The sequence below is a fragment of the Pelodiscus sinensis genome, chromosome 7 (assembly GCF_049634645.1).
Source record: "Pelodiscus sinensis isolate JC-2024 chromosome 7, ASM4963464v1, whole genome shotgun sequence".
NCBI lineage: Eukaryota > Metazoa > Chordata > Testudines > Trionychidae > Pelodiscus > Pelodiscus sinensis.
The window spans coordinates 1,207,244-1,219,950 of record NC_134717.1 but is presented as its reverse complement, the minus strand read 5'-3'; the positions used below and the strand labels follow the sequence as shown (position 1 = coordinate 1,219,950).

General features: G+C 66.6%; 1 protein-coding gene across 1 annotated transcript; it reads right to left on the bottom strand.

Moving 5' to 3' along the window:
• Positions 1 to 582: 582 nt before the first annotated feature.
• Positions 583 to 8,132, bottom strand: AAMP (angio associated migratory cell protein). Its single transcript, XM_075933008.1, has 11 exons — positions 7,972 to 8,132; positions 6,810 to 6,965; positions 6,120 to 6,239; positions 5,653 to 5,792; positions 4,430 to 4,574; positions 4,066 to 4,149; positions 3,611 to 3,726; positions 2,747 to 2,850; positions 2,221 to 2,311; positions 1,386 to 1,540; positions 583 to 912 (listed from the first exon to the last, which is right to left on the bottom strand). Exons 1-11 carry the CDS (start codon positions 8,030 to 8,032, stop codon positions 837 to 839), a joined length of 1,248 nt encoding a protein of 415 aa, XP_075789123.1. The 5' UTR covers positions 8,033 to 8,132; the 3' UTR covers positions 583 to 836.
• Between the last annotated feature and the right edge of the window lie 4,575 nt (positions 8,133 to 12,707).

Genomic DNA, 12,707 nt, shown 5'->3' with positions numbered 1-12,707 from the left:
ATGGCTGCCGTGGCCCAGCCTAATTTTTGCACACGTGGACAGGGATAAAACCTGTGTGTTCGGGCAGGGCTCTACCCACAGTGGCTCCCTTTGGCCCAGCCCTGCTAAGCCTTTGGCTGCACAAGGGATGGACTGATGGGCCAGTGTCCCTGGAGCACGCCTGGAACCCGGGAGAGCCAGGTTCAATCCCCACCCTACCTGGCCCCATGACTTGATCTCTGGGCTCCCTTCAGTACAGCAGGGACGGTCTTTCTCTCCCCCCAGCTCACAGGGAGGGGCCCCAGAGATGTAGAGCAGGGGAGCTGTTGGGGTGGTGGTGGTGATGGGCACCACGGCTTCTAAGAGCAGTGCTGGGATGTGGGGCTGATGGAGGGGAAAGGAGACATAAGAATCCTGCCATGAAGACAATTTTGGGGGGGGCCCTTCATAACCCCTCAACCCAGCCCTTCCCAGGAGCAGGCATGGGCAAGGAGGAAGCTGCCCCTCCCCCCAGCAAATTCCCCTCCCACTTTGGGAAAAGCCCCCCAGGGCAGGAGCGGCTCCCCCAGGCCGCCTGCCAGGCCGAGGTGGGAACAGACGGGAGCCGGTATGTGAAATAATTTATATAATTAAAACATTTCATACAAAACCCTGGGATTAGCCTAAAACTACGCAGGGCGGCGAGGGCCAAGCGCCAGCTACGAGCCCCCGCCTGCGGAAAGGGGGGGGGCCCATGCAGTACATGCCAGGCTCCTGCCCCCGTCCACATCCAGCGGGGGGATCGCTGCTGGGTTTAGTCCTCCCCCAGCCCACAATGCACTGCTCTCGGCGCCCACAATGCTCCGCCCCCGGCAGGGCTAGCGATCCGGGCGCTGCACACAGAACACTTTGGCTTGGTGATCCCCCGACGTGGTCACCACCATGGAGGCGTCCCTGGGAAACAGAGGGGAGATCGGTTAGGGGTTCGGGGGGCAACGGGCAGGGACACCCCCCCGCTGGCAGGCGTGGAAAGAGCATCAGGGCTCAGCTCGTTTCAGGGTCTCTCTCCAGGCCCCTGCCCCTCCCACAGGCTGTTCCAGCCTAGCCTTAACTTCCGCGGCTCTGCCAGCACCCTCAGTCACAGGGCACCAGCTGCTACAGCCCTGCCTCCAGCGCCTCGGTCGACCCCCGCTCTCCCCTCCCCTCCCCAGAGCTGCTGTCTCCACTTCCCCTGCCCCTCCAGAGCACGTGCTGCCCCTTCTTACTGAAGCACAGCCCCCCAGCGGGATCAGATCCCAGGCCGCCAGCTGGGCAGGACAGCGCAACGCTCGCCGGCTCCGCGTCCACAGGCGCCAGGCCCCCACCCCGCCCCGCCCCGCAGCCAGCCAGGCTGGGCCCGTACAGCGCGAGGGGCCGCGGCTACTCACTTGTTGACGGCGAAGTCCAGGATCTCGGCCGAGTGGCCCCGGAACTCGCTGATCATCTGCCCGGAGCGTGCGTCCCACAGGCGCACGGCGCCGTCCAGGCTGCAGGTGTAGACCACGGCCGAGCTGCTCTCCCACAGCAACTGCACGATGCCCGACTGCAGGCAGGGAAACCGGTGAGAGCACCAGGAGGCCGCACCGGGCCCCTTGCCACTCCCCCCGGCAGCAACATGCGGGCGGCTCAGCCAGTCTGGCAGCAGAGGAGGGACCTCCAGCGCCCTGTGCCAGGCACCACCCGAGGGACACGCAAGAGCAGCTGTCTGGGCACACCGCAGGACACTGGGCAAAGCCCAGACCCGGCTCAAGAGCCCATCCAAGGAGGCCGAATGATGCCCCACGGAGATGGCAGCAGCGCTGGGTCAGCCACAATGTTCCTGCTAACCTTTTCCACCCATGTGCGGAATAAATTTTGTTCCATGCACCAAGGCAGGTGCAGATGTGCACCACCAGTACACACACACACACACACACACACACACACACACACTGGAGTCTGTGGGTGCTCAGCCCATCAGCTGGGCGGCCCTTGACTTTCTCCTGGGTGGCTGCCCAAGTGCACAGCTTCCAGGGAATGCTGGCCAGTGACAACGCTGTGGGAACGAGGATCAGTCAGGAGCCAAGCTATGAACTGCCAGCCTGGCCCTGCGGGCTGCCCCTGCCCTGCTGCCTGGGAGGAGCCCCCGCCCCCGCCCCCGCCCCCTGCGATGTCAGGAAGCCCAAAGGCTCCAGGGGTTCAGTGAGTCACCCTCAAAGCGCCACCTGGTGGCCCGGCCGTTACCTCGTGCTGGCACCTCTGCCGCAGACTCTGCGTGGAGATGTCGTAGATGGCCAAGGTGCCATCCAGGTAGCCCACGGCTGCCAGCGGCATCCTGCCCCGGGAAAGGGGGAGCGTGAGGCAGGGCCCAGGGGGACCCCAACTCCCCAGGGCAGCACCTCTTAGCCAGGCAAAAGGGGGGAGGGGCTGGATTACCTGCCGGACCCCCTCATAGAAGCAAATGGGGGTGGATTTCGAAGGATCTGTCCCCCCAGCTTTGCTGGCAGGTTGGGTGGGGGAGCAGGGCCTAGTGGGTCTGTCCCAGGGCTAAGAGGTGGGGGTGTCACGTTAGGAGAACAGCCTCCCATCCCCCTCCCCTCCCCTCCCCTCCCCTCCCCCCCCCGGACATGAATGTCAAGCAACATGGCAGCATCAGCCCCCCAGCCCCCATTGCCATGCCGAGTCAGCGCCTCCCCACCCACCCTCCTCTCCCCCTTGATGGAGCAGCTGGGGCGGCCTCTGCCCACGTCGCCCCCCCGCCTGTACTCACACATTGCAGAAGCCCAGGGACTCCACCGAATTGGATTCAGGCTCCTCAGCTTCCCCTGCCGGGGACTTCGCGGCTGCACTGTCCACCTTGAACACACAGAGCACCTGGGCGGGGAGCAGCCCCCCCCACCCGTCAGGGCCAATCCAGCGTTCCCCACCCCCCCGGCCGGGAAGGCTGGGCCCCCTCCCTCCCGAAGGACTGGGGGATGGACAGCTCTGAACCTGGGACCCACTAGGAAAACGACGAGGTCACCTAGACATGGCTCAGCCCGCTGCAGCCTCAGCCCGGTGTGGTAGCCACAGGCCCTACAAATACACCAGGTCCTCTCCCTTCCCCAGGAACCAGGGCTAGGGGGTCCCCATCACAGACATGACCCCAACGGGGCCAGGAGCTCAGGGGAAGCCCCCTGCCACCTCCAGCCCTGCCCTGCAGTAACCCCGCTCCGGACTAGGGATGTGAGAGAGTCACCGGGTCACCGTTACAAGTCGTAGCAGTGACGCGCCGCCGGCTGCCGCGGACGGATTATGCTGCGGCTCCCTCCCAGCAGCAGGGCCGGCGGCCGGGAGCCAGGATGTGCCGGCGGAAGCGTTTATCCGCCACCGGTACCGATACGCTGAATTTATGGTTGACCCCCGACAGCCCCCTCCGGGCCGCCAGGGCCTACAGCAGATCTCCACCCGGGAGACCGACCGTCGGGGGCCGAGTGGGCGGCTGAGACGGACCCACCGGGGCGGGTCCCTTTCCCGGCAGGGGCAGACACTTGCTCGGAGCCCGCTAAGCCAGCCCCTTCCCCTGCTTCGGCCTTCGAGCGGCGAAACTCCCGGGCCTGCCGCACCCACCACCCCGCCCTGGCGGGAGCCTCACCTTGCCGGTGGCCGAGTTCACCAGCTTGGCGTGACAGTCCACGGAGCCCGTCAGGACCAGGCTGCCGTCTTTATTGCTGGCGACGCACGTCAAGGGGCCCTGGTGCCCGTCCTGGCCTGAGGAGAGTCCAGGGCCAGCGAGAAGTCAGACGCCTGGACCACGTTCCCACCGGGCCCGCGGGACCCCAGCGCCCAGCTCCCCTCCCAGCGCTGCTCCTGCCAGGGAGGAGCCGTGTCCCTCCTGCCACCGGGCTGGGTTCTGCAGAGGGAGGACGGGGGTCCCCAGGGACGCACTCTCCCAGGACACACGGGCTCCCTGTCACTGAGGGGAGAGGCCCCTGCCGCTCTGCTGGGCAGGGCCTGGTGAACCCACCGGCCCACACCCCTCCCCGTGTAAGGCAGACCAGCCAACGGGCCCCCACCGCGACGCTCAGCCTGGCGACCGACCCCTTTCACCTTTGAGGACGTGGAGCGAACTTCCCTGCTTCAGATCCCAGAGCCGCACGGTCCCGTCCTCGTAGCCAACCACCGCTCTCTTCCCTGGGCAGAGAGATGCTCAAAAGCCGCTTGTGAAACCGTGGCCTCCCCAACCTTCCCACTCCCGGGCTGCCCCCTGCACGGGCAGGCAAAACCTCCCCAGAGCTGTGACTCTCGGTCAGTCCCTCGGCCGGCAGGCAGGGGGCGCCCTGCAGGGCCACCAGCTGACCCGCAGCTCCCCGCAGGACCAGCAGGGGGCCCACGGAGAGCCCGTGGCTGTCCCGTAAGGACCAGCCGGGCAGCACATGGCCTGGTTCCCACAGCCCGCTCCCCCGCCCCTCACCGTCGGGAAGGATCCGGCCACAGGTGGCCGGGCAGCTCGGCCCCGGGAAAGTCTTGCACTCGCCACTCGGGATCTTCCACAGCCAGGAGTTGCCATCTGCAGCGCCCGCCAGCAGGACGTGGGCCTGCGGGTGCCACTCCATCCACTGGGGAAAGGGGAGAGACAGGGAGGGGGACCAAAGAGCAGTCAGGCCTGGAGAGAGCCACACGCTGCAGGCCTGGCTCAGGCAGTCGCCATGTTACCCTGCCTGCTGGCAGGCACGCACACACAAAACCCTGGGTATGCAACCCCAGCATCCACAGAAGCGAGTTGTTCAAGGCCAGACTTTGGGCAGTACCGCCTAGTGATTACTGCAGGGGCCAGCAGGCGCTCGCTCTCAGACGGGGTGACCCTCGCACCAGCTACCGTCCCTCCGTGACTCAGTTTCCCCAGCCCTTTCAGCTCTTTGGAGGAACTATGCACTCCGCAGCACGTTGCCAGTGTGCGACTCATGCCCTAGAGGCCACGATCAAGAGGCAGGCTGCGTCCAGGACAGCACCCAGCCTCTGTGACACCAGCCCCCTAGAAGGGTCTAGAATGGTTTTGAATTGCAGTTTGCCCCTCCCCGCCGCAGCATTTTACTGGCGCGGGCAGGAGGCAGGTTTGTATCTTCCCACGGCTCCAGGAAGTGCTGACTCTGGCTGGCAACACCCATGCGTTCCCTGGGGGGGGTTAAGAGGAGCGCGAAGAGACACACGCGAGGGGCCGTGGTCCCTGAACTTCTCACCCACGGCTCCCACGCGGGAGGACGGGCAGAAGGAGCAGGGGCCGGGCAGGGACACCCGCCCATCATGAGACAGCAAACATGCTACAAAGCTTTATGGAGCAAAACTCCCCCAGGCTTCCACTGAACTGCCTGGACCGTTCGGTGTGTCCGGGGCCCGCCCCAGACGTCTCCTGCCCCCTGCCACGAGGCCAGCAAAGCGCTGCAGGGTCCCCTCCACTCAGCCCCAGTGGACGATCGGGAAAAAAATCGCTCAGCCAAGGAGCCAGGAACTAGACCCGTCAGCTTCACCTCCTGGAGAAAGTTCCCTGGCGCCAGCCCACGGGTCCCGCACAACGCAGGCTCTGGTCTCTAAAAAAACAGGCCAGCCCTCTGCCACGTCTCCCCCCTGCCCAGAGTGGGGTCCATGCTGCAGCTTCCATCAGCCACGCCTCGTGGATTCCCTCCCACCGCTTCTCACCTCCAAGTCGCCCACTTCGAACGACCAGATCTCCTCCTTCGTGTCCACCCGCCACACTTTGATCAGGCCGCTCATGTCCCCCGTGGCCACAAACGTGGAGTCGTGGCTGAAACCAGCGCAGGTGACGGAGTCCTTGTGCCCTAGAGAGACAGCAATGGGGAAAGGGGGGAGGGGCTTAGCCAGCCATGGGGAACTGCAGCAGCTGAGACCGAGAACACCAAGCCACGCAAAAGATTAGATGGAGCAGGTTGGATCCAGGAGTTCCGCCTCGTCTATACAGCTCATCCCCCAAGCCCCCAGAGTTCTCTCTCTTCATTCACCACTGGAATGCAACTCTCTCTGGGGTGGAACACGGCCGATGTTTAACACCCCACAGCAACAGCCACAAAGGGAGCAGGCCGTGCCCAGTAGGAATCAAAGGGGAACCTCCCCCGTGACAGAGAACGGTCCAGCCCAGCGCCTCTCACCTGAGCATTCAAACAGGCGCTCGCCGTCACTCAGCCGCCATACGAAGGCCTTGTCATCCTCCCCGCCCGTCACCGCCAGGGTGTTGGTCTTGGGATCGAGGCTCACGCAGAAAACAGAGGCTTCCCGGGACAGAGCAGAGTCGATAAACATCACACCCCGAACGCACCTCGAACGCCAGCCAGCCGCCCTGCTCTCAGCCCCGGAGGGCAGGATAATAACGCCAATACCCCCTCCTTCCCCCCACGCGCACACAAGATCCAGGACAGGACCCGGTCGCTTGGGGCAGAGAGGGTCCTAGACATGGCTACACCAGCATGAGGCAGGGAGGGGCGGATCCAGGAACAAGGCTAAGGGGCGGCTAATTGGTCAGTTTGGTTTTTGGATTGCCCAGTCTCCTTCCAGCTCCCACTTAGGCGTCACTTTCCATCGGTCGCCTGCTCCTGCGATCCGCCAGCTGACGGCTCAGCCCCTCCAGGGAGAAAGTCCCAGGAACATCTGGATTTAACATGTGGGCCAGCACAGCCCTACTAAGGGCAGCCAGGGCCAAGCCAGCTCTTGGAGGGAGCTCAGCTGACCCAAGTCTGTCCCATTTCCCGTGAGGGGCTGCAGGGATCTTCCCTCACCCTGGCAGGCCCGGCCCCGGTCAATACCAGCCCCGGTTTCTCCTCCCACCCCTGCCTCCAGCTTACCCGAGTGCTCGGAGAACGTGACCTCGCTGTCATCTTGGGCCTCCATCCCGTCCTCCACGCCCTCATCTTCCTCCTCCGTCTCCCAGGCCTGCGCGTCAGCGCCTTCGACGGCCTCCTCCTCAAAATCCACCGCTTCCATCTCATTGGCCAGGTCGTCTGCGGGGGCCACGCAGGGGAAGGTGAGGGCTGGGGGTGTCTCCTGCAGCCCCTCCCTTCCATGGCCCATGCACTGAGCTGCCAGGAAGGGCCAAAGGAGGCAGGAGGCGGCACAGGCAGAGTCTGGCTTCACCGGGCCAGTTCCACTCCCTCCTGGCTGGCTGGGCCCCGCAACAAGAGGAGATGGCAGGCCCTCAGCTGTCCGTAACTGCACAGCGGGGCTTTCGGTTCCAGGCTGCACCCCTACGCTGCGGCCAGCTGCAGGACACGGACTTGACCCAGGACACTCGATGCAGGGCAAACATCCGCACAAAATCCACGGCCGGGCCGCACTGGGGAACTTCAGTGCAGAGGCCCAGGGCGGGAGCGAGCTCCGCAGGGCAGGGACAGGGCCCAGGGCACCCGGCTACTGCTCCCAATCTGGCGCAGGGCATGGATGGGACAGAGGGTCCAAGCTGCTCCCTTGGGACGCTCCAGGGACCGAGAGGCAGGACCCGCCCAGACGGCGGAGCACAAGGAAGAGGCTGCCTGCAGACCGGCCAGCAGCGGGTCCGGGACACCCCCCCAGCCCCAGGACCTGCAGTGCACGGCAGGAAGCGCCCGGCCCCAGGGGGAGGCACCTGCAGCCACCGCCCCCCACCTGGGGCAGGGACCCCCAGGCCTCCGCAGAGCTGCCACTCCCAGGGCCCCACTCCCCGGGCCCCCCAGACCCCCACTCCCAGGGCCCCCCACTCCCCGGGCCCCCCAGACCCCCACTCCCCGGGCCCCACTCCCTGGGCCCCCCAGACCCCCACTCCCAGGGCCCCACTCCCCCAGCCCCCACTCCCAGGGCCCCCCACTCCCCGGGCCCCCCAGACCACCACTCCCCGGGCCCCCACTCCCCCAGCCACCCACTCCCCCAGCCCCCCACTCCCCGGCCTCCCAGCCCCCCCCACTCTCCCAGCCCCCCACTCCCAGGCCCCCCCACTCTCCCAGCCCCCCACTCTCCGGGCCCCCCCGCGCTCACCGGGGCCGGGCGGGCCCAGCTCCACCACCTCGCCCTCCTGGTCCCCGTGGGGGGGCTCCATGCCGGGCTGCTGCGCTCAGCCTCGGCCCGCTCCGACACCGAGCCCAGGCACCGAGGGGCGGGGCCGGGCCCACCAATCAGCGAGCGGGCCCCGGGCGGGCGGGCCAATCGGCGCTCTCCGTGCGGGGCGGTGGGAGCCGCCGGGCATGCTGGGAGTTGTAGTCGGCCCGAGGGAACGGGCGAGCCTCGCCCGGAGCATTCTGGGAGATGTAGTCGGGGCGCCCCAGGGCGTTCTGGGCGATGGAGTTTCTGGCCTCGCCTTCCCCCCCCCTCCCGGCGTGCACCGCGGCTGGGCCGGGCGCTCACCTCCGGAGATGGCGGCGGGCAGCGGGTTGCGAGGTAACGTGACCCCCCCGGGACCCCTCCGGAGCCCCCCTCCCCCCCAGAACCCCCCCTCGTGTCCCCCCTCCCTCCCTGGAGCCCCCCTCCCCCCGGAACCCCCCCATGTCCCCCCTCCCCTCCCAGAATCCCCCCTCGTGTCCCCCCTCCCCCCCGGAGCCCCCCTCCCCCCGGAACCCCCCCCATGTCCCCCCTCCCCTCCCAGAATCCCCCCTCGTGTCCCCCCTCCCCCCCGGAGCCCCCCTCCCCCCGGAACCCCCCCCCATGTTCCCCCTCCCCTCCCAGAATCCCCCCTCGTGTCCCCCCCCTCCCCCCGGAACCCCCCTCCCCCCGGAACCCCCCCCATGTCCCCCCTCCCCTCCCAGAATCCCCCCTCGTGTCCCCCCCTCCCCCCGGAGCCCCCCTCCCCCCGGAACCCCCCCCATGTCCCCCCTCCCCTCCCAGAATCCCCCCTCGTGTCCCCCCTCCCCCCCGGAACCCCCCCCCGGAGCCCCCCATGTCCCCCCTCCCTCCCTGGAGCCCCCCTCCCCCCGGAACCCCCCATGTCCCCCCTCCCTCCCTGGAGCCCCCGTCCCCCCCGGAACCCCCCCCGGAGCCCCCCTCCCCCCGGAACCCTCCTTCCCCCCCATGTCCCCCCTCCCCCCGGAACCCCCCCATGTCCCCCTCCCTCCCTGGAGCCCCCCTCCCCCCGGAACCCCCATGTCCCCCCCTCCCCCCCTGGAGCCCCCGTCCCCCCCCGGAACTCCCCCCCCGTGTCCCCCCTCCCCCCAGGAACCCCCCTCGTGCCCCCTCCCTGGACTTCCGGATCACAGACCCCCCCGGGACACCCCTCTCCAGACTCCTCCCCCCAGGACCCCCAATATCTCCCCCGCCTCGTGCCCCCCCAGCGGGGTTCCCGGAGCCCCCCCCCCGCCAGCTCCGCCTGTCTTGTCTCCCGCAGGGTTTCTCTCTGCCGCTCTGAGCCGGGGGGCCCTGGCCCGGCTCCACGTCAGACGCCTCCATGGCAGCCGCCCTGCCCCGCTGGAATCGGGGGCCAAGCCAGCCCGTGAGATCCCCGCGGACGTCCCCCCTCGCAGAGCCAAGAACCCCATGAGGACGGTCGCCGTGGCCTGGTGCGTGGTGCAAATCGGTGCTTGCCCCCGGCCGCTTAGCGACCCTGCCGCCCGCTGTGTGGTCAGATGCCTCGTCCAGTGCCCGCTCCGGGCCGCGTGTCCCGGCTCCGCACGCCATGGGATTGCCTGGTGTCCTCTCCCCTGCCGCAAGGCGCAGCTTGGGGACCCCCGAAGGGGATCTGGTCTGGCCTGGGTGTGGTGGCAGTGGGGAGAACGCTCAGCTGCACTGGCAGAGCCGTGCGACAGGCGCCCACGACTAGAACATGCGGGGCTGAGTGTGGGGTGATCCCAGGCCTGATGTGGGTCTCCAAGGCAGAACGGAGGGGCAGCCTGGACAGACCCGCCCTGGGGCGGCGCAGACCTCTCGTTTGGCCCTGCCCGACGGCTGCCGACGCAGTTTCACCGTAGCTCTGGTTTCCCGCAGGGCCATCGGCTTCCCCTCCGGCATCCTGCTCTTCCTCCTGACCAAGCGCCAAGTGGACAGGAACCGCCTGAAGCAGCTCAAGGCGCGCCAGAAGATGAAAGGGTCCAACGTGGGGGAGTACGAGCGAACCCGGTACAGGAGGAGCCCGCAGGGGCTGGAGGGCACGGCCCACACCAAGGCCTAGCCCTGGAGCGTGGCGTCCAGGCGACAGAGACTTCCCTCCTGCTCGGAGCACGGGAGCCAATCTGCTCCCAGGGATTGGTGTTGGGTGCTGCTCGTTTGGGTTGTGAGAGTCTGTTCCCCAGGGCCCCGATCGCGCTGTACTCTGGGGGAGGGGGACCCTCAAAACACCCTTCGCCTCAGAGAAAGCTGCCCCAGGCAGCTGGACCCCCGAGGGGTGTTGCAGCAAGTGTCCTCAGCAGAGATCTGGCCCGGCCCCCTTCCTCTCCGTCTGGGGAGGAGCCTGCGTCCCCCGCACAGGCTGGTGGGGGAGATGGTAGAGCTGGCTCAAACCCCCGAACTGTCCCTGCAGGGGTGTGGGTTATGCTGCGGCACCGGGGCTCTGGTTGGGAGCGGCTGAGGAGCTCAGACGCGGCTTTGAACCAGGTCTACCTCCATGGGGCTGCAGGACAGGAGCGGCCGCCCTGTCCTGGTCCGACGGGGGAGGTAGCTCCCTTCCCGCCCCCCGACGCGCATGGCTGGAGTAAGGCCTTGTTGGCTGCTTCCACGGCGGGCCAGAGCTCCCGGCTCATTTTCGAGGTGGTCTCTGTGGAGGGTGGGACGGATGGCTGCTCTGCCTCCTGGGTCTGCGATTCAGGCCCGGGCAGGGGGGTAAGGCCCACATCTTTCCCCTGCACCATGTCCCACGGGTGAATAAAAACCCAACGGTGACGGCTGCTGCAGAGTTACAGAGTTGTGCTTTATTGAGTGCAACGTGTTCAGTGTTCTTTGGTGCTGGGGGCTGACTGCGCCGCGCCCCTCCCCTGGCTTCGGCTTTAGGCTATGATACAGCTTATGACGGCATGAGGCTCTAATACAGCGTATGCTATAGACAGCCGTTCCCTCGGGGCCCCTGCTGCAGAGCCCACCCCAAACCAGCTGGGGGGTGCAGAGCTCTCCCTGGGAGGGCAAGTGAACCAAGCCACTAACCCTGCAGCATCCCTGACAGCCCCAAAGCTCACCCCAGCTGGCTAACACCCCTCCCTCGGCCAGACAGAGCCAGGCTCTGCTCCCCAGCAGGTCTGCACCCAAGTCAGGCTGCTCTCCCTACCTAGACAGACCCGTGAAAGGGGCGATTCCCTGCCGGGTGCTGGGCCGGCCTCCCCCCACCCGCCAGGCCCAGCCGGGTTTAAGGCACTGCGTGAAGAAGGCCGGGCCAGGCCACTAGCAGCATGGAAGGAGCACGGAGGCTTAACGCTCGCTGCACCCACTTCCCATGCCCTGCCCTTGGGACGTGCTGATGGGGCTGCCCTGGTCTGAGCGGGGACCCAACCCTGCTTTCAGTGGGGCCCTCTCCCCAGGAATAGCCTGGAGGAGGCAGCGTGCTCCCCCGCAGCATTTCTGCCCCGTGCTGTAGGTGGGGGGAAGCCTCCCCACTTACTACCCCTGTTCCAGCCTTGGGGATTAGGGGTGATGAGGCAAAGTGTCCGAGGCTCCTTCCTGCAGCCCCGCCCATTCCGTTTCCTCCTGCAATAAGCCGCTCGCTTACCAGACAGCGTGAGCAATATGCACAGTGCAGGTCTCACAAGTCCCCTTGTGCCAGGCACCGCTTCCCATGCTAAGCACTGTTATTACAAGGCTCTCTGGCTTCCCGGCCTAGTCAAATACACATTATGGCAGCTGGATGCAAAACAAACCCAGGATAAAATATATTGATGAGAAACCCCCAAGATATGAATGCCAGCCTGGGTCCCGCCTCTGCATTTCTCCCCAGCCTCAGGCAAAGTGGAGCTTTTTTAAATGTAGTTGAAGAGGAGTAACTGCCCCAATGCATCAGCGTGGCCTGACCCACGACACAGCCCCCGGCTAGGCGATGGTGAAAAGCCTGCGGGGATTGGAAAGTGCCGACAGGTGACAAATCTCCTCTCGGCTGTAAAATCGGCCCAGGGTACAGACTACCTGCTCCCTCCCACTAGAGGCTGCTCTGCAAGGTGGCGGAGAGGCACACACCTTGGTGTGGAGGGGAGCAAGGACCCAGCCTCCTCTGCATTTGGGTGAGTAGCAGCCCGGTGCTATCCCTCTGCCTGGGGTCACGTAGGCCCCCGTGGGCCCGGCTTCTGACCGCTGGAAGCGTTAAGTCACAAGCCCTGCTGCAAGTCACTGCCGGAGAACGCTGCCCGCAAGGCTTGGGGCTGGGCGGGTCGCTCTGATGACACCGCAGACGTGAGAGACGTGTATTAGAGTCTCCCTCACTCATACCCGGAGCGCCCTGGCCAGATGTGCCTTTTCGGCCTGGCGCCTGGTCCGAACAAGCTGGGGGAGGGGTCCCTGCCTCCTGGAAGGCCCATTCCTGCGGCATCCTGCCTAGCGTTGCCTGTAGTCTATCAGAGAAAAACCAGAGGAGGCTGCAGTCGCCCAGGGACAGAAGAAGGTAGGCCGGGCAGCAGGGACATGGCAGGGCACAGAGCTCCGAGGTCAGCCCTGCCCTGTGGACCTGAGACCAGCTGCCAGCCTGCCACACAGCAAGAAAAGGACGGGGGCAGGGAGCCTGTCATCAGGCAGCCAAAATACAGAGCCCGGTGGCAGACTGCAGAGCCAACCGCCAGCCCCCTGGATTTCTCACTCCCCAGGGAGCTGAGCCC

Bases quoted from the DNA above. Each gene is read 5' to 3' on its own strand.
- AAMP (XM_075933008.1), bottom strand. From the start codon at position 8,032: ATGGAGCCCCCCCACGGGGACCAGGAGGGCGAGGTGGTGGAGCTGGGC. The intron at 4,575-5,652 runs GTGAGAAGCGGT...CCCTTTCCCCAG, and splicing joins TCGAAGTGGGCGACTTGGAG to TGGATGGAGTGGCACCCGCA. The intron at 3,727-4,065 runs GTGAAAGGGGTC...GACTCTCCTCAG, and splicing joins TTCGCTCCACGTCCTCAAAG to GCCAGGACGGGCACCAGGGC.